At 39.1% G+C, this 23,431-nt stretch overlaps 17 protein-coding genes and 1 non-coding gene across 18 annotated transcripts, besides 2 other annotated features; 11 read left to right on the top strand and 7 right to left on the bottom strand. All coding sequences in view use genetic code 12, as the record gives it.

Annotated features, from left to right (window-relative positions):
- Positions 1-164: 164 nt before the first annotated feature.
- CPAR2_501970 (uncharacterized protein) lies at positions 165-1,049 on the top strand (the record flags this gene model as incomplete). Its single annotated transcript, XM_036810617.1, has 1 exon — positions 165-1,049. The coding sequence occupies one exon, from the start codon at positions 165-167 to the stop codon at positions 1,047-1,049; it is 885 nt and encodes a 294-aa protein (XP_036667136.1).
- An 80-nt stretch (positions 1,050-1,129) lies between these two features.
- Positions 1,130-2,431, bottom strand: VPS4 (AAA family ATPase; the record flags this gene model as incomplete). The annotated part of the gene is made up of 1 exon (XM_036810616.1): positions 1,130-2,431. One exon carries the CDS (start codon positions 2,429-2,431, stop codon positions 1,130-1,132), a length of 1,302 nt encoding a protein of 433 aa, XP_036667135.1.
- A 566-nt stretch (positions 2,432-2,997) lies between these two features.
- CPAR2_501950 (uncharacterized protein) lies at positions 2,998-3,522 on the top strand (the record flags this gene model as incomplete). The annotated part of the gene is made up of 1 exon (XM_036810615.1): positions 2,998-3,522. The coding sequence occupies one exon, from the start codon at positions 2,998-3,000 to the stop codon at positions 3,520-3,522; it is 525 nt and encodes a 174-aa protein (XP_036667134.1).
- A 122-nt stretch (positions 3,523-3,644) lies between these two features.
- CPAR2_501940 (uncharacterized protein) lies at positions 3,645-3,980 on the top strand (the record flags this gene model as incomplete). The annotated part of the gene is made up of 1 exon (XM_036810614.1): positions 3,645-3,980. One exon carries the CDS (start codon positions 3,645-3,647, stop codon positions 3,978-3,980), a length of 336 nt encoding a protein of 111 aa, XP_036667133.1.
- A 181-nt stretch (positions 3,981-4,161) lies between these two features.
- On the bottom strand, positions 4,162-5,424 carry CAC2 (Cac2p; the record flags this gene model as incomplete). The annotated part of the gene is made up of 1 exon (XM_036810613.1): positions 4,162-5,424. One exon carries the CDS (start codon positions 5,422-5,424, stop codon positions 4,162-4,164), a length of 1,263 nt encoding a protein of 420 aa, XP_036667132.1.
- A 665-nt stretch (positions 5,425-6,089) lies between these two features.
- On the top strand, positions 6,090-7,970 carry SGE1 (Sge1p; the record flags this gene model as incomplete). Its single annotated transcript, XM_036810611.1, has 1 exon — positions 6,090-7,970. The coding sequence occupies one exon, from the start codon at positions 6,090-6,092 to the stop codon at positions 7,968-7,970; it is 1,881 nt and encodes a 626-aa protein (XP_036667131.1).
- A 30-nt stretch (positions 7,971-8,000) lies between these two features.
- Positions 8,001-9,470, bottom strand: NUF2 (kinetochore-associated Ndc80 complex subunit; the record flags this gene model as incomplete). Its single annotated transcript, XM_036810610.1, has 1 exon — positions 8,001-9,470. The coding sequence occupies one exon, from the start codon at positions 9,468-9,470 to the stop codon at positions 8,001-8,003; it is 1,470 nt and encodes a 489-aa protein (XP_036667130.1).
- A 315-nt stretch (positions 9,471-9,785) lies between these two features.
- On the top strand, positions 9,786-10,526 carry CKB2 (casein kinase 2 regulatory subunit; the record flags this gene model as incomplete). The annotated part of the gene is made up of 1 exon (XM_036810609.1): positions 9,786-10,526. The coding sequence occupies one exon, from the start codon at positions 9,786-9,788 to the stop codon at positions 10,524-10,526; it is 741 nt and encodes a 246-aa protein (XP_036667129.1).
- A 144-nt stretch (positions 10,527-10,670) lies between these two features.
- Positions 10,671-11,807, top strand: MSW1 (tryptophan--tRNA ligase; the record flags this gene model as incomplete). Its single annotated transcript, XM_036810608.1, has 1 exon — positions 10,671-11,807. One exon carries the CDS (start codon positions 10,671-10,673, stop codon positions 11,805-11,807), a length of 1,137 nt encoding a protein of 378 aa, XP_036667128.1.
- Positions 11,808-12,585: 778 nt separating this feature from the next.
- Positions 12,586-14,997, top strand: CPAR2_501880 (uncharacterized protein; the record flags this gene model as incomplete). Its single annotated transcript, XM_036810607.1, has 1 exon — positions 12,586-14,997. The coding sequence occupies one exon, from the start codon at positions 12,586-12,588 to the stop codon at positions 14,995-14,997; it is 2,412 nt and encodes an 803-aa protein (XP_036667127.1).
- A 185-nt stretch (positions 14,998-15,182) lies between these two features.
- On the top strand, positions 15,183-15,254 carry CPAR2_t_cp_Glu(UUC)_87. The gene has a single exon. It is a non-coding gene; the product is annotated as a tRNA-Glu (tRNA).
- Positions 15,255-15,274: 20 nt separating this feature from the next.
- Positions 15,275-15,368, top strand: a tRNA (tRNA-Glu).
- Positions 15,369-16,360: 992 nt separating this feature from the next.
- On the top strand, positions 16,361-17,845 carry TRY3 (Try3p; the record flags this gene model as incomplete). Its single annotated transcript, XM_036810606.1, has 1 exon — positions 16,361-17,845. The coding sequence occupies one exon, from the start codon at positions 16,361-16,363 to the stop codon at positions 17,843-17,845; it is 1,485 nt and encodes a 494-aa protein (XP_036667126.1).
- Positions 17,846-18,094: 249 nt separating this feature from the next.
- Positions 18,095-18,201, top strand: a tRNA (tRNA-Gln).
- A 208-nt stretch (positions 18,202-18,409) lies between these two features.
- On the bottom strand, positions 18,410-19,033 carry CPAR2_501860 (uncharacterized protein; the record flags this gene model as incomplete). The annotated part of the gene is made up of 1 exon (XM_036810605.1): positions 18,410-19,033. The coding sequence occupies one exon, from the start codon at positions 19,031-19,033 to the stop codon at positions 18,410-18,412; it is 624 nt and encodes a 207-aa protein (XP_036667125.1).
- A 449-nt stretch (positions 19,034-19,482) lies between these two features.
- CCW14 (Ccw14p) lies at positions 19,483-20,658 on the top strand (the record flags this gene model as incomplete). Its single annotated transcript, XM_036810604.1, has 1 exon — positions 19,483-20,658. The coding sequence occupies one exon, from the start codon at positions 19,483-19,485 to the stop codon at positions 20,656-20,658; it is 1,176 nt and encodes a 391-aa protein (XP_036667124.1).
- An 8-nt stretch (positions 20,659-20,666) lies between these two features.
- Positions 20,667-20,945, bottom strand: CPAR2_501845 (uncharacterized protein; the record flags this gene model as incomplete). Its single annotated transcript, XM_036810603.1, has 1 exon — positions 20,667-20,945. The coding sequence occupies one exon, from the start codon at positions 20,943-20,945 to the stop codon at positions 20,667-20,669; it is 279 nt and encodes a 92-aa protein (XP_036667123.1).
- A 477-nt stretch (positions 20,946-21,422) lies between these two features.
- CPAR2_501840 (uncharacterized protein) lies at positions 21,423-21,713 on the top strand (the record flags this gene model as incomplete). The annotated part of the gene is made up of 1 exon (XM_036810602.1): positions 21,423-21,713. One exon carries the CDS (start codon positions 21,423-21,425, stop codon positions 21,711-21,713), a length of 291 nt encoding a protein of 96 aa, XP_036667122.1.
- A 54-nt stretch (positions 21,714-21,767) lies between these two features.
- CPAR2_501830 (mitochondrial 54S ribosomal protein bL19m) lies at positions 21,768-22,315 on the bottom strand (the record flags this gene model as incomplete). Its single annotated transcript, XM_036810600.1, has 2 exons — positions 21,768-22,210; positions 22,279-22,315. 2 exons carry the CDS (start codon positions 22,313-22,315, stop codon positions 21,768-21,770), a joined length of 480 nt encoding a protein of 159 aa, XP_036667121.1.
- Positions 22,316-22,563: 248 nt separating this feature from the next.
- On the bottom strand, positions 22,564-23,376 carry BUD23 (18S rRNA (guanine1575-N7)-methyltransferase; the record flags this gene model as incomplete). Its single annotated transcript, XM_036810599.1, has 1 exon — positions 22,564-23,376. The coding sequence occupies one exon, from the start codon at positions 23,374-23,376 to the stop codon at positions 22,564-22,566; it is 813 nt and encodes a 270-aa protein (XP_036667120.1).
- Between the last annotated feature and the right edge of the window lie 55 nt (positions 23,377-23,431).

Raw genomic sequence — 23,431 nt, 5'->3', positions numbered from 1 at the left:
GATGTCAATCTCGTCTGAGCTGGGTGAGGTATTGACAAGTTAATAGTTCTTTATAGGCGTCCAAATACCTATTCGATTCTGTAGCGTTGGTTGACGTTCACCCACCAGTTGTCAGAAAAAAAAAAATCAAACTTCCATCTTTTTGAAGTCAGACCGGGAAGCCAATGACTGAACCAGAAGTTGCCCCATACGGAGGGTTCATAGTAAAGACTTTAGAAGACGAGAAGGCAAATGAAGCCAATCTTGAAGAGCTTGCCATAGAAGTGGGATATAATGGCAGTACTCAAAAGTTAAGACCAGAGGCATTGAGATTGAATGGGGTGGACAATCTATCCACCGAAGAAATCAAGTCATATGTTGATTACTATCTCAACTACACAACATCACATAACGAAGAGCTTGATACAATAGAATACAACCAGATCCCCTTTGAGGAACAAGTGACATTTCGTGTTGAGTGGATTGACGATTCCAACGTTAATATAGTTTTTAAAACAAATCATGATAAGTTAAGAGCACTTAGACAATTGTGCGGTGATCCGATAGACATCAATGAGGATGATCCGTCCTTTATAACAGAGGCAATTCAAGAACGTCGTGCAAAAGATTACAATCCAATAGTAGCTTTTCGCAGCAGTCAAAGCTTGTCCAATCGGTTGGGATTGAAGGAAAAGTCAAAAGATGATCAACAAGAGGGTATGATGGAGGACGAATCTTCAATCGAGTTACGTATTAGGCAATCATTTCAACTGGATCGAAAAGTAAGGAACGCATCGCAATATTCACGGTACTACCTAATTCATGGAGAACCTGAGAGAACACGCAGACCTCGCCCACCACATAGACATAAAAGGAGAGATTTTGAAGTGAAAGCAAATGCTGAGAAAGAAGAAGAGGAGGATTTGTTTGCAGACAAACTCAAACAGGGAAGAACCAGATCGCGTGAGCCGGTGATTGATGACGACGAGGATTTGTTTGCTGATAAGTTGAAGAGGAGTAGATCACGATCCCCAACTCGATCTGGTAGTAGTCGTTTCAGTCAAAGGTAAATTGAAAATTGTATCTATTTCGCTCTTGTATTATACACAATATAGAATTGAACTTTTATAAACAATCATGACGATGTCTCTCAGTTACCCTCTTGACCAAAATCTTCAGTGAATTTGACATGGTTTGCTATATCAGACTCATTGACGGTAGGCCTATTGCTTTTGATTGATTTAATAAAATCTTTTATCGTTAAGGCTGGCTCCTTCAATTGATCGGTTTCTATTTCCATCCAGCTCATTTCTTTTGCATCAGCATCGCCAGGCGAGCAAGGTGTTAATTTTTCCTTGTCGTCATCATCCATTACAGGTTTGAAATGAGTCGCTTGTTGAATCTTTCTGATGGGTTGCATCAAAGCATCTCGTACAACCACAGCAATATCATGCCCAGAATAACCATCCGTCATTTCAGCTAAAGTTCTATAATCATGAGGAGAACATTCACATGGGACTTCACCAATGTTGATCTCAAACATTCTCGATCTTGCTTCAACGTCAGGTAACGGAATGTAAATTCTTCTTTCGAATCTTCTTCTAATTGCAGCATCCAATTGCCAAGGAATGTTTGTGGCGCCCAACACCAATACACCCTGTGAATCATTTCCCACACCATTCATTTGCACCAACAATTCTGTTTTGATTCTTCTTGAAGCTTCACTCTCACCCTCTCCTCTTGGTCCACACAAAGCATCAACCTCATCAATGAATATAATGGACGGCTTGTTCTCCCTAGCCATGGTAAACAATTGTTTTACAAGTCTTTCCGATTCACCCATCCACTTTGAAACTAAATCTGATGAAGAAACACTGAAAAATGTCGAGTTTGCTTCCGTAGCAACTGCTTTAGCCAAGTACGATTTACCTGTACCTGGTGGTCCATATAAAAGAATACCGGATGTCGGTTTCCTATTGCCCACGAATAGCTGAGGGAATTTCACAGGTAAGATTACCGCCTCTTTCAACGCTTCTTTTGCTCCTTCAAGTCCAGCAATATCTGACCATTTGACATTTGGTTTTTCAGACAAGATTGCTCCTGCGAGAGCACCTCTTAATTTCTTTGTATCCGCGTCATCATCATCATCTCCGCTTCCGGACTTCTTTGCCTTTGTTGAGCCATTAGTGGAGTTTTCAGCTGAGTTGGATTTGTTTTGTTGTTTCTCGAGGTGGTCTTTCAACTGTTCTGCTCGAGTTAAATACTCTGTAAATTTTGATTTAACAAGCTCTTTCGACTTGGGGTTCTTTTCATACTTGATGGCCAACATCAAGTAATCAAGACCATTGTAGTATAACTTGTAGGCCTCCTCGTATCTAGTTGCAGTATCAGCGTCTATCGCCTTTTGCACTAAATCGATACCTTTACTTAGAAAATCAGACGCTCCTGACATTATTTGGATCAACTGTTTTGTTGAGTAGTTATGGTTGTTAGCCTTTGGAGCTGAAATCTTGCAAGACCTATCACAGAAAAAAATGAAATGGCAAATGGAAATGAGCCTTTTTGTGTAACATGAGAACATGTGAGGCTATTAGGCAATGTAGGCACACTCACCCACTCTCAAACACGTAGACGCATCAGCTGTACCAGTTGTCTGTTGTATATATGGTAGTGGACAGAGCTCTTTGTTGAATTCTTTGGTGTAACAGGAATCTTTTCCCTTCTAGTTGTGAATCAAACTTCATATTAAAAAATACCTATCTGCACCTTAAATCAGAATACGTTTTGGACTCCTTTGAGGCTACGCGTGACCTCACTAAGCAAAATAAAGACCGAAACCGCTTTGTTTGTTGTCTCTGCTATACGTGTGATTGAGTTGGAACTTATGAATTTAGTGGTGGATAAACTCAGGTAGCGCAAAAACTCTCTATACACAAGAAAATCATTATCCTAAACTTTTCTATCTCATGCCGAACAACTCTTCCTCGTAAAGCCATTTTGTATATCCATTAAAACATAATGGCAGGTAGAAATCACAAAGAATCAGCTTCAGAATCGGAAACTCCATCGTCACGTCATTATAACAGAGACAGGGATGGACCACAAACATCTTCAAGTAGGACTTCACAAAAGGCTAGAAATCAACAAACTTTACAACAACAGCAGGCCTATTTACAAAAACACATCAATGCAAATGGACCAAAAGATAAGCCCAAGATTGATCCCCTTGATTTTGAAAGAATGGATGAAGCTACGCTACTTAGATATAAGGATCGCTACAATATCAACCTTCCACGACCCGAGTCGTTAAATTCTGACATCTTGAATAGTGAAATTGGAAAGAAAACATTCAGCAAAAGAAGTCAAGCTAGGCGGCTACAGAAAGCCGGTATGGGAATGGATCACAGAATAAGTAAAGGCGAATTTGCCAATCAAGTCAAGAACCATTTCTTGGGATTACAGGCGAAGGAGAATGATATAATTACTGGGTTCTTGTATAAAGTTAAGCATCAGGATAAAGAGTTTAAACTTACTTTCCAGTGATTGCTTTGTAGAGCTATAAATGAATAGTACTATCTGAACTAATAGGTTTACGCGTAAAAGAAAAGAAAAAAAAAGAGAAAAGATCAAATTGCAAGTGGGCCTCTCTTTCTTTATCTTCTATCATGGACTCTTCGGCGATACTATTCGTGGTAACCTTGATCATTGGGTTTATATTCCTCAGATGGATAATATCTCCCATTCCAGAAACCAATGATTTCAATATAGATCCATCCACCTTGTCGAAAGATGGAGAAGACGAGACCACCACCGAAATATCCACATCAACGAAAAGACGTAACCGAAGAGAAGTAACTGATTCAATGATTGAAGTTGTGCAGACTATTGCTCCCAGGTTGACTGTCGAGCAGATTCGCTTTGATTTGGAAAAGACCGGATCGGTGGAAGTGACAGTTGATAATTATATGGAGCATGGAGATTTGCCACATCCCTCAAAGTAAATTCAATCACAAGTTTAGGAACATATGTGTGTAAACCACAAGTGTATGCTAATGTGGGCAGCTGCACTGAACTTTATGAGAGCAAGATGGCTTTGCTCAGCAAGACATAGTTGCGGAGCAGCTACAAGTTGCTTACCTAATGGGATCAAGAAAATGTCAATTTAGAAAGATTATACATAGATTACAGAATCAATGTGGGTGTGATTCGTTTTTTGCCCTTTGTATCTTTAAAGAATGTGTCTATCGTAGGAGCTTGTTTCTTTGGTGGTGAGGATGAGGTTGAACTTGCTTGATGCTGTTCCTTCACGGGTGGCACCTTTTCTCGATGTAAATTATCACCCAATGGACCGTCGTACAATGAGCCAAACGTGTTGGCTTCGAAGTTGACAACAGAGCAAAATCCGTCCATTGAACTAACTAGCAACTTCGTACCGTTCTCGTCCCAAGCGAGATCAGTTATAGCTTGATAATGTATGTTTGAAACCTGCCCCAAGGGTTTGAACTCGTCATCCGTTGAGTAAATCACTATACTGTCCAACGTTCCGATTGCAAAAATCAATTTATAAGGCAATACCAGTGATTCACTTAGCAGCTTAAATAGTTTAGGATTAAACGACACGATAATTGCTGGTTTGATGAACCCACTTATCTTGATAACTGGTCCAGTTTGCAAATTTGCTATCGAGTATATGTAGACACAATTTGATCCATTTTCATCCAAACCAGCAGGAGTAACCAACAATGACCCCTCGGGTGAGCAACATAGCCTTCGGAAAAATGATTGAAGGTTTTCCGATTGATACATTTGAGTGCCGCCAAGTTTTTGAAATTTGTGAAGTAGCGATAGCGATCCATTGTCACCGAGTTTGTAAGCAACAATGCTACGGTCTGCGGATTGTGTGAATAAATAATCATTAGAAAAAGACACACCTTGGATAAAGTGATCATTGTTTTCCAACGTGTGAACTGGCTTTCCCGTTAACTTCTTCCCATTCTCAACAACATGATAGACCCTCAAAGTGTTATCCATCGATCCTACTGCCAAGTAATTTCCGCACCAGCATATATCAACCAATTCATTGCCAATTGTTATGTTTCCCACACATTGCCAACTTTCCTTCATATCTTCGTCTTCTTCATCACCCAATTCTTTAACCAAGGTATCGCTCTTTGTCCACAAGAAAACAAACCCATCGTCTCCAGCAGTTGCAAGGACATCCCCATTCGAATTAAATCTGACGACATTCACCGCTTGAGTATGTTTTCGCAATGTAGAAAGGTACTCGACTGAGTTGTCAACAAGTTTCCAAATTCGTACATTATTGTCTCCTCCTCCTGTGGCTAATCTTGGTATTCTGTTTTCAGCTGTCGTTGGTTGAAGGTCCAATGAGTATATGGGTTTATTTTCGTCATGCCAATGTACAGCTATCGTAACCGCATCCATATTCAATATTCGATTGCAATGACTGTTTAATTGTTATATGATGTGGTTGACAATCAAAAATTTGGAAAAAGAGAAGGACGCGTTTTCTGATTTGGTAACGCTACCAATTGATATCAACTGTAAAAGTGTCTTGTATAGAGCATCAACATCGACTCCAACAATCAGTGAACTGAGTTGAGAGGGTTCATTCTCTAGACACACTTCTCTTGAATGTGTCCGCTTTATCGCTGGGTTTCTCAACGTAGCTTGTGAAATTCTTAACAATCTGTTTTGAGTAATTCCGAGCAACGCATTTACCCCAGAGATGAGGAAGTTACCTAAAACAAATGTAGTTGTGCCAATCTGCTCTATTAAGGAAGATCAGATAGGATGCGAATGCATTTTAGGAACAGTTCTCAAGTAATTTGTAAACGTCATCAATCAAGATATGTCTGAAACCAATCTGTAAAGTAAAATTCCGAGGAAAAGTTTATAAACGGCAACGACAAAGACAATGACAGAAAAAAGAAAAAAAGCAGCCAATCTCCCCTCGGTTTAAGCTACACAAAAAGTATAAAAAACCAACGTATTCGATGGTACATCAAGTATAGCATAGGGGTTTAAGCGCAGTGTTTGGAAAGAAAATAGAACTCAAAAAGGACGGTTATCAAGAGCAAAGCTTTGTCATGCCAGAAGTGGAATCAGAGCATAAGAAAACGTCATCAGGCAAAGCCCAATCACCAATGTCATCGGAGCCATCTACTCACACGAGTGAAAGAGCAAACTCAGAAATTGAAGACGCTGTACTGATCAAGAAACCCAAACAACAAAAATACACAGAAGCCGATGCAGGCGATGGGACGAAGGCTCACGAGCAATATCTTACTGGTGTACCATTGTTCCTCACTATAATATCATGTGTTGTGACTCTATTCATTGCTGCATTAGACCAAACTATTGTATCTACGATATTGACAACAGTGGGTGACGATTTCAACTCATTCGAGAAAGTGGGATGGCTTACTTCTGGGTTTATGCTACCCATGGCGTGTTTGATTCCATCATATGGTAAAATTTCAATAGCATTTGGTAGAAAAGCCACACTCATAGCCGGGATTATAGTTTTTGAAATTGGGTCATTGATTTCGGCTCTTTCTAATTCAATGAGTTTGTTAATTGGTGGTCGGGTGATTCAAGGTATTGGTGGAGGTGCTATTCAAAGCATGGTGATGGTGATTTTAACCGAGAGTGTACCAATATCTAGGCGATCATTGGTTTTTGCATCAGTATCAGTAGTATGGTCTACTTCAAGTGTACTTGGTCCAATAATTGGTGGGGCTTTGGAAAAGATTACTTGGAGGTGGTGCTTCTACATAAACTTGCCCATTGGGGGTGTCAGTTTACTTGTCCTTATATTTGGTTTCAATCCGCCGAAACCAAAAGGTAACATTCGGGAAAAATTGTCCACAATTGATTATATTGGTACTTTTTTCTTGACACTGGGATTAGTTTTGGTTCTTTTGGGATTGACTTTTGGTGGAGTCGATTTTCCATGGAGATCTGCAGCGGTAATTTGCTTGTTCACCATAGGTGGAGTGTTGCTTATAATTTTCTGCATATGGAATTTCCGCTATTCATCACATCCTATCATATTAGCGGAGTTTGTAAAATCATTTACAACCATGACCGCTTTAATCAGTGCCATGTTTAATTTTGGGTTCTTTATATCCAACTTGACCTATTTGGCAGTTTACTTCCAAGTGGTGTTCAATGCAAGCTCTTTACAATCAGGTATAGACTTGCTACCTTTGGTTGTATCTGTTACTATTGCATCATTGGCAAACTCAATGTTTATCAATATGACCAAGAATGTCAAAATTACAATGATTGTTTCGGGTATATTGAGTCCCCTTGGCTCTGGTCTTTTGCTACTATTGGACAAACACTCAAGTGTTGGGAAAAGAATTGGGATTTTATTAGTATCTGGTATAGCTATTGGGTTGCAGTTTCAAAGTTCGACATTAAGCGCACAGTTGGTTGCTCCAAAGGATATTCCCGGTGCACTTATCTTGGTTACTGTGTTGCTAAATTTTGGTAGAGAATTGGCATCGACCATCTCGGTTACAATAGCACAATTGTTGTTTCAAGTTACTGGAACCAGATATCTCGAAGATTTACAGCGTGATATGAGCAGTAGCGTCGATGGGTATGCGCAATTTGCAAATATTTCAGCAAAGTCATTGATTTCGAACCCAAGACTTGTTAGAAATTTTCCTAATGAGGTACGAGAAATGGTATTAGATCAGTATATGAAGGCGTTGAAAAATGTCTTTTACTTCGGGTTGGCTTTGGCTGTTGTGTGTTTTATTGCATCTTTATTTACAACAGGGAAGAAGATACCTAAAACAAAGGATATTAAAACAGCGGATAGCGAAGATGATCAAGAGCAGATGAAAAAGGCTAAGGTGTCTGATGAGGCAGATCAATTACAGACTGAGGAACCTACCGCAGAGAGTCTAAGCTCGCATCAAGAACAACATCCAACAATGAGAGAGGTCTCAAAATAATCAAACGATAACTGTTTTGCATTCAGTTATTTAGCTCCCTGAATCTATAGAAAACTTCTTTGTCAAACTTTCCATATAGGACGTCAAAATATACTTTAACTGCGCCAATTGCGCTTCTTTTGACTTAAAATCTTTTTCAAAATTGCTTATTATATCATCGGTTTCTTGTTTGATCTTAGAAATCAATTTATGCGTTCGTTTATTCTCTTCATTGCGTTCTGCATTTTGTCGCATCACGTCATCCAATGCCTCATTTGTCTCTTTCAACCTCTTGCTCAAACTTTCATACTTTTTAGTATACAGCTCTTCCAAATCACGATATTTTTTTTCGTATTTGGCCAATTGTTCGGATCTTGTTTGAATTTGTTTTGCCAAGTCATTGGAATCTCGAGTGATGTCCTGCAATTTATCATTTTGTTGGCGTATATTATAAACGTCGCTTTCGTCTTTAGTCAACAGCCTCGAGATGTCCTCAGCCACTCTGATTAGATTATTGATACTCAATTCGTTTACTTGTATTGAATCAAGAGTTTTGCCCAAGTTTTGATATTGTTTTTCAAAGGTTATAAAAGTTCTGATTAACCCTTCTGCTTCCTTGTCTAAATCATTAACAATGGTGGTCAATTGGCCAATATCTTTTTCTTTGAAACTTTTCAAGTTTTCAATTTCGCCAGATGTCTCATCACAGAGGAAACCGATATCGTAAAGCTGGGTAGCAAGAGAATTCTTTTCCGTTTTGTAGTCGTCATGTTGTTTGGTCAATCTCTCTTGAGTGGACTTTAATTGACGAAGTTTGGACTCTAATTTCTTGTTGTAATTGTAAACATGTTGGAGCTCGTGTCTGGGAACATCACTATTTCCATCATCTTCATACTTTAATCTCCTCTGCAACTCGTGTATCTGTGAAACACGAGCCTCATTCTCCTCCTGTAATTGTTGAATTCGAGTTGTTGTAGAGTCAGCTTCTTCAGCCAATGCCTCATACTCGGAGGAGATGTTTTCTCGAAACCGTAGATAATTGACAACAGCACTCAAAAGTCTTTTGGTGCTCAATGCTTCTGGTCGTGTCAAGTCTAAAAGGGTGAAATCATCAACTCCAATATTTTGAAAGAATTTACGACAACACCTAAACAATGTAAGAATCTCATCAGTGGCTGATGGCTCGATACTATTCTCCTCCAAATTGGACCCACCATTTTGCTCGGCACCTTCATCAGATGCATTGTCGTCTCCATTTTTCAAAACCTCCAATCTCCTCATTGCTAGTTCTCTGGCTCTTTCATAGAGATTGTCGATACCCATGAATGTCTCGAGAAAATGTGTATATAACCTGATTATGAAATCACTGGTTGGTTTGGCGATTAGCTCTAATGACACATTGAAATCACACTCCAACAAACATGAAGTTATCTCTCGTGTATCCAAGTACGGGAACGCATCTTTCGTGACTGGTCTTACTCCCCTAGCTGGAGTGGTAGTAATTGTACTTTGTCGTCTCATAAGGTGGTGCTTGTCCTGTTAGCCGTGGTGGTGGTGTTTAATATTCTTTTATGGTTGTTGTTTACACTTTATTGTGGTTACAAAATAAAATTAATTCTTGAGAAAACGGAAAATGGAAGAGATTGAGACAGAGAGAAAAAAATTACAAGACACATCGACAGTTCGTTACAAGAGTTTGACGAAGGATCAAAATTAGTTTGAAAGTCTCATCATCAATCAAAACCGAGGTACTAGTGGTACATCAAGCAAAAGATAGGGTCACACATTTAGGTTTTCCATCGATACATACACAACTATCTTAACCAACTAGAAACTATGGCTAACGAGGAGTATGTGACAGATTCCAGTTCGGATTTCACAGAGTACTGGATTGATTCATTTTTGGGTATAAAAGGTAACGAGTACTTTTGCGATATAGACGATGAATATATACGTGATCGTTTTAATCTTACGGGGCTAAATCAAGAAGTGTCGAAACTTCCCACACTAATAGATATAATAACCGATGTCATTGATATTGACTCCCAACCAGAAGAGCACCGAGAGGCGTTGGAACATAACGCAAGGATATTGTATGGTTTAATCCATGCAAGGTATATATTGACAACCAGAGGGTTGAATAAAATGTTTGAAAAATTTCGTAATGGAGATTTTGGGTACTGTCCCAGAGTTCATTGTCAACTAAATCCTTTATTGCCTATAGGGTTGAATGACCAGCCCCGTATGGCAAGTGTTAAATTGTACTGTTCCAAATGTGAAGATTTGTATAATCCCAAATCAGGACGTCATTCAGTGATTGATGGTGCTTATTTTGGGACTTCTTTTCCAGCAATGTTTTTCCAAAATTTCCCAAACATGATACCGATACATCCAAAGGAAACGTATGTGCCTCGGGTATTTGGGTTTAAATTGCATGAGTATTCAAAATTGAATAGGTGGAGAGAGTTGCAAAGGTTGAAATTGGAGAGGAGATTGGCCAAGAGTGGCATACAAATAAAGAATGTCGTTGGTGGGTTTCAAACTGATAACAATCAGCCTGCATCGCGTAATGTATAGTATGATCGTAGCATAGCTTTGGTGTTAATAGACATAAAATTGGAAACGGTGATGATTTGTGTAGCGCTCTTGGAGAGAAGAAGAAAAAAAAAAAAGTTTCGGTGGATTTAGTGGAATCTGATGATTTGAGATTCTTCAAGGACCATGTCATATTTGAGGGCGACAAGAGTAGCATCGAGAGTGAGATTTCTCTCCACAAAACAGTCCACCTCCTCAATACAAGAGATTGACAAATACAATGACCTTCCACCGAATTCGCGAGTGTTTTCAATGATTCAACCAACAGGCAGAATACATTTGGGCAACTACTTGGGTGCAGTTAAGAGTTGGAGGACCTTGTCCAATACTAATCCTGATAGTGAGTTCATCTTTGGTATTGCAGATCTACATGCATTTACCACTCTCAAACCCGCTACTGAGTTGAAAGAGAATAGATATCAAGCAATTGCAAGTCTATTAGCCAGTGGTTTAGATGTTAGCAAATGTGTCTTATACTTTCAATCTGCTGTACCTGAGCATCTGGAGTTGAATTGGTACCTAACATGTATGACCAGTATGGGACAATTAAATAGAATGACACAATGGAAACTGAAAGCACAGCAATCACAAACAAGTTCAATCACAGATGAGAAGGTAATGGAGTCAACAAAAGCTGGATTATTTTGCTATCCAGCCTTGCAAAATGCTGACATTTTGCTATATAGATCAACCCATGTTCCAGTAGGAGACGATCAATCGCAACATTTGGAGCTTTGCAGAAACATTGCCAAACTATTCAATAATACATACGGTGTCGACTATTTCCCCTTGCCAAAAACTTTATTAACTCCAGCAAAAAAAATTCTTAGTTTGAAAAACCCAGAAAAGAAAATGTCCAAATCTGATCCTGTGCAAGCATCTTGTGTTTATGTGACCGATTCGCCTGAACAAATTCAATCAAAGATCAAAAAAGCAACCACAGACTCGATTCAAGGAGCTTGGAACTATGATCCAGTATCAAGACCAGGTATATCAAACTTGATCAATATTATATCGGGCTTGACAAATGAGTCAATTGACAACACTGTTGCCAATTTACATCATTTAAAAGACCACAAGAGTTTAAAGGATTACGTTGCCGACTTGATCGTCAATGAATTCGATGACAAGAGGCAATTGTATGATGAACTTCTCCAAAACAAAGATTACCTTGAACAAGTTTGTAAACAAGGAAGAGACAAAGCTAGAGAAATGGCTCTGGTAAACATTGGCGAGATCAAAACCATCATAGGGATGGACTAAATGATGTATATAGGTAGTAGATAGACCTTGTAAATAGACCTCAAAAGTATACGTCTTAGAATTGGTTGCCTTGTTGTATGCGTAATCTCGACCCCCTCCCTACGGTTGTTTGTGACCGGCACGTCTCGTAGTTTTTTTGCAAGTTGTTGCACAGACTCGTACCATTTCACAATTCACAAATTGCTGCGAAAAATAAAGACACTCAACTAACATGAAATGCAACACAAAAGATTTATTGCTTAACAAAATTTCGCGTTGTTTTGAATTTTCAATCAGTCACGTAAACATATAAAAGATGGAAATTCCCAAATAACACAAACACCACTCTTGGCCTCTTTGTGAGTGTCATCACATCACAAGACTAACGTATAACAGTATACTATAAACTAAAGAAGGACGAACCCAATTGAATGATCAGCAATTGAAGTGTCATAGCTGTTCATCTCCACATACACACACACATACACACACACACACGCACACACGCACACAAGTTCAAAGCGTCACCCGAGTCTCAGTCTTTGTTCCTTTTGCAAACTATAAACAACGAAAAACACCAACCGGTTTTGGACTAATCAGAGAGAGGGAGCCACGTCCGAAAGTACACACAGAAGACACAACCCACACAACCCACATAACAATCGACAAAAATTTTTTTCTACAAAACCACAACAAACATTTCATTACTCGTTGGTACATCATCCACTCTTTTCTTAGCAGGCACCACCATTGACCATCATTTCTTACAACAACACCAGCCACAACACATCAACTCATCATGACTACCGAAGATAACGCTCACAAACAGATGCAAATCAAGATACTATACTCGTTTGATGATAATCCAACAACATTCCTCTCCAGATCAACTCAACAATATTCAGTGCAAACGGCCGAGGTTCCCATTCAGTCATCATTATCGGAAGAGCCGGAGCTCATAACTCTAGGGGCGTTTGAACTTCGAAGTTGTATCAAACAACTACTCCAGTCTAATCCGGAAAACTTCAAGCTCCATTCAGAAGATTATGCTGTTTACTACAAAGATATAACTGAACAACCAGATGAGCCTTTTGTTTCAAATGGTGTACTTTCATCGCTTGTATCGTCCAAAGAATCTTGTCTAATTCCGGGTCGGGTTTGTCAAAACGTATCAGCCAATTTTCTATTTGGCAACAAAAAGAAGGCGTCATCATTGACATTAGAAATTAGGTTGAAACTACATACTATTGAAGGTGCCCCTGCTTTTGCGTCTCCGGAAAATGTGTCACAACCACAGCAGCAGCAACTGCAGTTGCAACGCCACCAACTGCAACCTAGACAGCCGCTATCAACTATAAATAGTTCCCACAATGACAGGAAAAGGCCGTACGAGTCCTCACACAAGTCAATGTACAACTCCGCCAAAGCCACAAGAACGTTATCGTTGCCTTCTTACTCAAACATTCAAAACATACGACAAGCCGATCGAGCCAACATAATCACTCGCTATAATAGGGAGAATGTTGAGAATAGGTTCAAGCTGGCGCCATTTTTCCAGGAAAAGGCTGTGTATGATAGTGGGAAGAAAAGACCAAAGTACTCTTCAGGAACTACTACATCACTGCAACAGAGCAAACCAAGTCCGACTCCTTCGCAGCTTATACCACAAAGAGCTGTTCGTACCAGATCAATGTTTACAAACACCCCGATTATGGTCTCATCGCCAATCAATGAAGAATCGTACTCATCTGATGACCCTGAATACAAAGCTAATGAAGACAATAATGAATGTGTTGAGGAAGAGGAAGATGAAGAGGAGGAGGAAGAGGAAGATGAAGAGGAGGAGGAAGAGGAAGATGAAGATTACAATGCTACATCTCCGTACACTCCTCAACAACCACCATATGTTAATAAAGAAACACCTCCGGAGTTGCCTGAAGACTTGGATAGTAAGCGAACTCACACAATAACCAGCGCGAAATTGCCCGACAACCATGGCTTGGTATGCATCAACTCGTGTTGCCGAACTCAGTCATCAATTGCATGGAAATATTTTGAAACTGAATATAAACCTCACTTTTCAGCACTTATACGAGCTACTGAATTTGACAAAAGACATTATGAAGGAATGCTTGGTCCTTTATGTAATGCTTGTTTCCTATTTTACAAAAACAAGGGGTTTATGAGACCAGAACATGTTGTGAGAAAGTACAATCAACAGCAACGATACACTCAGAAATTGAAAATGAAAAATTCAAAAGAGGAGGAAGCAGAGAATACAAAAACGTCATCGTCATCAACACTCAATGCCATTGCCAATAAAAAGAATTTCCATTCCTCTCCGAAAACATTTTTAACTCCATCCCATACCCCATCAGCAATCAACCAAGTCATTCAAAATAAGTACCATAGTGGTCAAAACCATCAGCATTATCACCAACAGCACAATCCGCTACCATCGGGACAAACACCTGACTATCATGATCTACTTAATCAACTAAATGTGTATGGTGGTCCGTCCACTGATATTGATCCATTACCAGGTACAACTCCGCCAATGCTTGCAACAAAGTCCAATACCAGGATCATCAATGTTGCCGATAATGAGGCCAAACGAGCAACCAAACAAAATACCACTGTGATTGATTTCTACGAGGGCGAAGATAAAGAAAATTGCCCACCGCAAGAAGTAAGCAATAAGGAAATTGCAGAACTCGATGCCATGTTGCAATCTATCCACGATGATTCTAATTCCAATTGGATGAATTTCTTTACTGATTCAGTCAGGAAAGATGAAAACAGTCCCAATTCCAAAACCCCTGTTGATCAAAATCCAATCACATTGTTGAAGAAATCGTCAATTCGATCACCAGCAAATTCATCGAATAAGCTGTCAATGGCAAACATGCCTAGCTCTCCATACTTGTCAGCACAATCACAAACTGACAACAATCATAATGAATTGGATGATGATGTCGTCTTGGGCAGTGCAACGTTCAAGCAAGGTGGGTCGTCGTCTCCACAACATGCTGCCAGGACAGATACGGCAACTCTGTTGATGAATTGGCAACACAATCCAAATAACCCGGCATTGAAAGATTTGGGCTCAACTCCGAATACTGACTTTTTTTCCAATATGGATCAAGAGGGAGATAAGTTTGATGGAGATGTAAATGTTGCTTTGAGCACGGAGAATGTGCAAACTAGTTGATGGATTGAAGCATAGTAGTTTAATAAACGTAATTTATTGAATCTCCTTAATCTCGTAAGAATCACAATTGTAAAGTTGCCAGAAGTAGGTGGATATGAGTGAATAACCCCCTTATGGCCCCTTAAGGGGTAATGGGAATTTTTTGTCCTGGGGGGTGAAGCGAGACAATTTTCAGTCATGAAATTTCCTTTGTAGTGTAATGGCTATCACGGTTCGCTTTCACCGAGCAGATCGGGGTTCGATTCCCCGCAAGGGAGCTTTTCATCATTTTACCACATCCTTTGTAGTGTAATGGCTATCACGGTTCGCTTTCAAATGATTACATCATTGTAAGTTCCGAGCAGATCGGGGTTCGATTCCCCGCAAGGGAGGAAATGTTTTTTTTGCACTCGGCAGTTTTAACCCTCGTGAGGGGATTGACTTTTAGGCGCTAGAAACTGATGTACTCTATCATTCATGGCCAGTGCTTGGCGCTGAAGAATGTTGTTGGAATTGTTGAAGACTATGACTATCAGAGTGGCCAGATCTAAGCGGGCTAAAACGGGAGCTTCTGCGAACGTGAGTCAATGCTTTGTTAATGGCCCAATCCGACTTGCTTTCGAATCTACGCCTCGATCATCAGTATAGTTTTAATTTCTTCAATTTTCGTGTTAGATTCTCCTCCTTTATTGATATATTTTTGCAGCAATATGCGATCAAAAATTCTTTCCCAGGCTGGGTCGACATCTCCTGAAACTTTCAAATACGATCGAGGACTAAAACCACAATGTGCGGTCCTAAGCTTCAGTCACACTGTAGTCTCTCTCGACGTTTTTAGTAATCTGGATCTATTCATTATGAGGATACTATAGAAGTTTCATTCTATTTTGTGCACTTTCTGGAAAACAATAAAACCTTCACCAATTCTTGGCAATTATAATCGTTAAAATTTAGAGGGTTTTCTCTTGACAGGTGCCAAAGTTGTGCAACTCATTGCCCATTTGGGATGAAGCTCGTCTTTCACTAATTTTTCGTCCCTTAGTGTTGTGCACTTTAAATTTCCACAATGTTTTTCTATTTTGCACCACGTGTGCACCAGCCGCTTCTCTTTATTTTTGCAAGCCGTCTCAATTTCAAAAAAGATGAAATTGCGAGAAGAGGGGCAGCGGAGAAATTACGAAGAAAAAAAATCTGACAACTTTTGTATCAAGAACACACATCATCACAACATAAGAGATATAGTCTTCTTCAACAGACGTTTCCTTTTGCTATTTACACTGAAGCTATTCTATGCCCCACTTGGAATGATATAGTTCAAGAATCATAGACCATTGATCCTATACTACAAATGAAATAAAACCTCATTTCTTCCCCCACCCATATAATGAAGTTTGCAAAGACATTGGAACAAACATTAGCCAAGGACATACCAGAGGAATGGGTAGAGGCAGCAATCAAATACAAAGCATTAAAGAAAACCATTAATAAGGTAGTTGATGAATTACAGTTCCTTGGATTAGAGAAGAACAAATTAAAACTTATACTTAATGATAAGGTTGTTGATATTAGTGATGATGAGTCCACTACAAGTCCACTGAATCCCATCATTGCCGAGTACACTTTAACCAAGCCATCCCCAGACAGTCACACGATTAAACCAATGTTGAAAATTACGTTGGATTTCAGTCATGAAGAGTATTCGAGTGATAAGATTAATCAAATCTGTCATGAAATAAAGGAAAAGATTGAAGGATTGTTGAATGAAGATGAAAGTGAAGCTGATGAAGAGAAGATTATTGAGTTGACTGAAGATGGAGGTGAATTGAAAGTGGTCTCAAGTAGAGAGGGATCACTTTCTCCATCTATATCTCCCCAATCACCGCACACGTCTCCTCCCTTGTTGGCAAGTGAAGCCAATGGTGGCAATGGTGGTAGTGGTGCAATTGGTAATAAATTGGACAAGTTGGTTTTGAGTGATGATCACAAAAGGCGAGAGATTTATATCATGTTGAATTCTGATAGTAAATTTTTTAAAATGTTGGAGGAGGAGCTAGAGGCGTTGGATAGATTGCGAAAAGAAGAGGAACAAAAGATCATTGAAGAAGTACAACAGGTTGCTCAAGCAGTAGCAGCAATGAAGGACAAGACTTCAGAGCTTTACAAATGGCGTGAATTGTTTAGACTCTATCTCGATTCAGAAGTCTACTTCAAATATAATGAACTCGATCATCAACAACGAGATAGTGATGAGGTTGAAGAACATCTCACCGAATTTTTAACCAATGTGAACAAAACTGGTATTCTTACCCATTTTAAAAAGAAACAAAGTCTTGAAACATATAATCAATTTGTAAAAATGAATTTTCATTTACTCAAGATGCTTCAATTTCAAACCATAAACACTGAGGCATTGCGCAAGATTTTAAAGAAATTTGATAAACAAACATCATTAGGTATTCAAGAAATTTACCCAAAACTTGTTTCATCAGATCACATATTTGTCAGCGGTAAATCATTAGCTCAGTCAATTTGTTATATAATGCAAACCTCAGTGTTGCAACTAATACCCCAATTGGATGATTATTCATGTCCAATATGTACAAATATTGCATACAAGCCAATACGTTTAGCGTGTGGTCATTTATTTTGTGTCCTGTGTCTTGTCAAGATGAAGGAACGTGACAAGACTGATTGTCCATTCTGTCGAAGGCATAATGCTATATTGGAGGCCGATTCTAGTAACTTGGACATAGAAGCTATGCAAGTGATGAAGAAATATTTCCCCGTGGAAGTCAAGGAAAAATTGAGAGACCGAAGTAAGGAAAGGTATCATGAGTTTAAGGGAAATGATAAATGTATCGTTAGTTAGGATTCAGTTCGTTTCATGAAATGGAATATATATAATTTGTATTAGATTCAAGGGAGCATAAGTTTGTCTTTTGTAGGATACACGTCTCCGCATTAGCTACATATTTCAATTTTTTTGCCACTTTCACATGCACAACAATTCGTCACAGTTGCATTCCACATGGGTGCTCAAAAATTTTTGACGTACCTTTTGGCGTAGTGGTAGTTATAGCTGTTTGTTGCGGCTGTAGGTCGATTTCGCCTTTGGAAAGGACCAATGGTGTAGCCTGGCATCACCCTAGATTCTGACGCTTTTGAGGCGCAAGTCTTAAAGTACAGAGTATTCTAGTAACGTGAGTTCGAATCTCGCTTGGTCCTATTTTTTTCTTCTTTTTTTGAAGAAACTCTGTATTAAGTCAAGACACAGAGGGTCACCCCTGGGACAGCTCTACGATGTGAGTGTTACTGTGACGTAGGAAAGCATTCTTTGACATGGTGCTACTTATATCATCCGGCTAAAGATTTGCTAACGATTTCCGAAAAGTTTTTTTTTAGATTGTACATTCTCGTGTCATAAATATGTAAACTACAGAGTATCTTGAAGTATTTGTTGCACTATCCTCTCATTCGACTTTTCATCATCTGCAGCATTATGTAACGGTGGATGTCCCACTTGCTTGTTTTGTTGCTGCTGTTGTTTCTGTTGCGCTTTATTACCATTACCAACGACGTCATCTTCATTATTACCAACCAATGGTGCTTCATTAGCAATTCCGCCTTTGGGAGCTTCAGCCACTCCCAATCCCTTTTCACCCTTAGACCCAGCTGCCAAATTTTCTGCCAAATCTAGATTATCCTTTTCAGTATCAGCTTTTGAACCAACGCCTTTAACCATATTATCCAAATTGTGATTGTCGTTATCTAAATTGTGTTTTTTGTTAGAAGAGGAAGACGATGAGGATGAAGTGTATTGATCTGCTGGTACAACTTCGTATTCTGATTCTGGTTTATCTTTTAAATCTTGTGAAACCCACCACATTAAAGTTCCAATTATTAGAAACATAAAAATATAACCAATTAATTTTCTTCTTGGAGTGTTGAAGAAAACTATTGGCTCTTTGAGATTGTTGTACGGTGAATGCTTCTTTTTCGATGATGGTTTCATGTAGTATGGTCGTGGTAAACCATTGCTATGATAGCTTCCTTGCATTTGATATGTACAGTGTAATTTCGTCGAGGGGGGTATTATTTTATGCTTATGTATGCTTCAGACAATTTTCCATCAGTTGGTATGGACCCGTTACCTTCTTGCGCTAGTGATAGTGTGGGGCTATGTTGGATGAAAGTTTTGATTGATTGATTGATTGATTTCTAGAATTCTCACAAAGAAAGACAATTTTTTTTCTCTCGCGTCGATTTTTTTTTTGATCGATCGATTGAGTGGAAATAGCCTCTGTACAGTCTAGATCTCGCTTTTGTTTTTCCTTCTATGAGGCGGATCTTTTTAAAGCTTAAAGTTTAAATGTAATAGATTAATATACGTTTGTTTAACTACAAGTAGAAGGTGGAAGCTACTAAGGGTATCGAATGTAATAATGTACTACGTAGACTCAATCAATGCCAGTCTAGCTGAGAAATTTTAATTCACTTTGATGTACTATGTATAAAAATTACTCTTTGACTTCTTTTGCAACACAATTGACTACCAAAAGAGAAGTACACTTAATTCAGCACCACCAAATGACCATAGTCATTTCCACACTATTAATTATTCTTGTATTGACCCAATGTGTTTATTCAATACCACCTGCATGCTTCTTGAGTTGTATTGCTGAAGTATCAAGAACCTGTCGCCATAGTTTACGCCACTTGTCATGTGTTTGCATCAGAGAAGATCAAATTGTTGGTTGTTTGATTGATATTTGTCCCTTTGGAAACTTTAATAGTGCTAGAGATCATTTCTTAGGTACTTGTTTGGAACATGGTAAGCCAACAATAACAAATCCTTATCCCCCACCAGCAGCTTGGCCACCACCAGATTATGAGAAAAACTTGCCCAAAATGCATGAGCCAGTGTATCGACCAGAACCAACTAGGGGTCGAGTGGTTGACCCTCTGCTAGTCCCTGCTCATGAAATCGCCGATCATAACAATCCACCGAATTCACAACCACCACCATCTCCACACACTCCAAATTGGCAACCATCACCACCAAATGAAGCACCAGCAAATCATGTCCCCAATAAATTACCCCAGAGTCAAGCACCTCAGAACCAGGAAGAGGAAAACCTGCACTTGCCTAAACACCTTCCACTCACTGTCGACTCACCAACTCAGGCCCCTAAACCAACATCACAATTCATCCCCGACTTTGGTCCTTGGTTCGATGAGTCTGATGACAACTTTACAGACTCGTATGACCCGGAAAAACCATTGGAATGGGAGGAAATGGATGTCTTTGATAAATTTGGACGATTTATAGTTGTTCGCCGTCCAATAAATGTACCAAAGGAATTGCGTGATCCATCAAATGCGGGCAAAAAGAGACGCGTTGTCGTCAGAGGGCCAGTGGATGGGGATAAGCAACGTCGAAATTCAATTCATGAAAGTGGAAGACTTGTTGAAAAAGCTGATTTCGAAAAGAAAACGTCAGCGGTTGGTAGTCATGATGACATCCTCGCATCTCAAACTATAGCTGTTTCACAGACATTTCACCGCGAACCATCACTGGAAGCCACATCACTAGCTCACACTCATAAAAACAACACTGCTCAATCCATAAAACCCAAACGCAAACGAACCAAGAAACTCAACCGCAAAACATCACCCTTTTGAAAATTTTACTAGCTCTTGCCAAATATATTTTTATGTGTCTTTGCATCTACCTTGATACAAACTATCGTTTCTCGTGGTACACTAACCAATCCAATTTCTCTAACATGTAATTTTGTTTTGTCAAATTTATCTTTGGAAGTTTCGTAAACATTTGATAGAAGCAAGTTTCCAAATGGGTCAATGGCAGTTAATATGCCTTCAAGTATCCTTGTATCAGTTATGGTGACATGGAAATTTGCTCCTATATATTTCTCACAGGATACAGCGGTGTGCAGTGCCTCGGACATGATTTATTCAAACGTTGTTGGGCAATTTGGAAATGCCGCGATTTACTACAAAATGAATATCACGAAAATTTTTTTTTTCCCACCTCTTCCTTCTAGTTCTTCTTCTTCTTCTTCTTCTTCAACATCAATCGCGGATTCACCCTTTGTATCAAAGAGTTGACGGTTTAGCTCTTTTTTCTAGATCGATGATTTGTCAACTTTTGAAGGATTTACAAGTGAATAAAAAAGCGTAGATAAACCTTTAATGGAGCACGTTTCTGGGCGCCTGATGTTGACTATATTTTAAAATGGGACATTGGGAATCAGTTGTGACTACAATTATTTAAGTAAAATCCTTGTGGGACTCTATTGTAACTCTGTCACTACATATCGAAGCAAGCTCTCACGGTTGGTGTCAAGTGATGTAGATCCAAGAGTTTACAATTTTTTTTTTAACCGAACTAAAATTCGTTCTCTGGTGAATTCCCCTACAGCACAATGGATGCAAGTCAACAGCAACATGAACTAAGCTCCATCTATCAGGAGTACAAATCATTTTTCCCAAAAAGTGAACTAAATCTAGAAAAAGAACCAAAACATATCGAGTTAACCACAATCGAGGGCCAATCTATTAAAGCAACAGTCGATTTACGAGGCTGGTCTCAGATATCACTCACACCAGCTCGTCACTACGAAACTTTTGAGGCAATGATGCAAGATTTGAGCCCGTGTTTTAGAGACAAGTTTGGTTCAGAACTTGCAAATAGATTGAATAGCTTACTACAATGAAATACAGCAATTGCTATTTGATTGCCTCTCTATATACAAAAGATGCTTCCCCACTTAACGTTTCTTCTTTTCTCCATTTTGACGCCTAACGAATGCTTCAACATCATCAACATCCCTTCTAGATTCCCTAATATAATAATGAGCAGCTCTTGGCATGTACTTTTCCGGTTTATAAAGTACTTCAATATTTCTAATATTGGGGTTGTACGCTGGAATCCTAATTTCTGATCCAACACGATTCAATTTCGTTCTGAGTAAAATATTGGATCCTAAATTACGTTGTCCTCTTTTAATGGCAATGATTCTTCCAGTGACATCTGAACGATCCAAGTAGGTTACTTTGATAATATCACCTGCTCTCAATCCAGTTTCGTAATTTAATAATTCACGTCTTTTCCCCGTTGGATCGTGTTTCGAAAGTAGTTGTTTATGAATATATGTCATTACATTTTCGCCGTTTCTTTTTGGTGGGAGTGGTTCGTAAACGGTTGGCAAAGCTAAACAAAAGGGAAAGATAGAATGTTAGTAGGTGCATCTTTGTAAGATGATCTATTGTATCACGTACGTTTCCTCAAGTAGTGGAAGGATCTTGATGGTACCATGCGACAAGCATTAATACCTAGCGATCGAGATATGGATCCAAACATGGTTGCAGTTGCTGAGTTGTTGATGGTGACTATGGTGATAATTTTTTTTTTTTTTTTTCAGATGTTTTATAATTTTCACTTTCCGTTCAGTGTACTGAAAGGATGACGGTACATGGAGAGGTACACTCTACAACACTACGACAGTATTTTCAAAATGCTATTGGATGATTTCCACTTTAGTGCACTATTTCCTTCATTTTCACTTAAAACCTTGGCTTTCTCTTACGACCCGTGAATTTGGAATCTTCAGCAACCATACGACCTCTCTTTCTCATTGTCTCCTTCTTTCTATTGATGTACTCCTTTCTCGTCTCCATCAATTTCCTCTTTTTCCTATTCAATTTCAGACTCTTTTCTTCAGGAGCTTCCATTTCAGCACCAGCCAAATTTATATTACGTTCGGCCAAACCTGCAGTCAAAACCAAGTAATACTTCTTATTACGTTTCAGCTCCGGCTCATCTATGATCAATCCACCACCAAACCCAGCCAATTTTGCAGCACTCATTATACTTTCAGTTTGTGAATCATTCATGGGATAAAATTGAGCCACAAATTTACCACCTCGTTTCAATGATGCATACAAGGTATTGAAAAATAGTAATAGTCTTTTTTTGGGATCGGCATTTGCAGAGTCGGCATTACATAGCCATTGAATAGCTGATATAGATATGGCTGCATCAAATGTACCGGCACGAAATGGTATCCCATTACCTAAATCAGCAAGGAATAAATCTCCTTCAACATCCCGATCTAGACCAGTTGCCAACATGCTTGGCGATATATCCATTCCTATCCAATCATATCCTTCTTCTGTTAAAATCTCTCCTGATAAGCCTGAACCACATCCAAGATCAAGTATAAATTGTGGTGCATCTTTTTCCAAGTTTAAAAGTTCCAACGCACGTAAAGTCATTTTGGCTTGAATGTGCTGCACACGTGTCGACGACGTATATTTAAAGGACTCTGAATCATTATAAAACACTTCTGGTGGAGCAAGCTCCTCTGGTCTTGACATGGTGTGGTTTTGTTAATAATAACTTTTGGTGATGGCTTTCCCTGGTATCAATTTT

The sequence above is a fragment of the Candida parapsilosis genome, contig 006139 (genome assembly GCF_000182765.1).
Source record: "Candida parapsilosis strain CDC317 annotated contig 006139".
In the NCBI taxonomy this organism is placed as follows: domain Eukaryota; kingdom Fungi; phylum Ascomycota; class Pichiomycetes; order Serinales; family Debaryomycetaceae; genus Lodderomyces; species Lodderomyces parapsilosis.
This window is presented reverse-complemented; position numbering and strand designations above follow the sequence as displayed.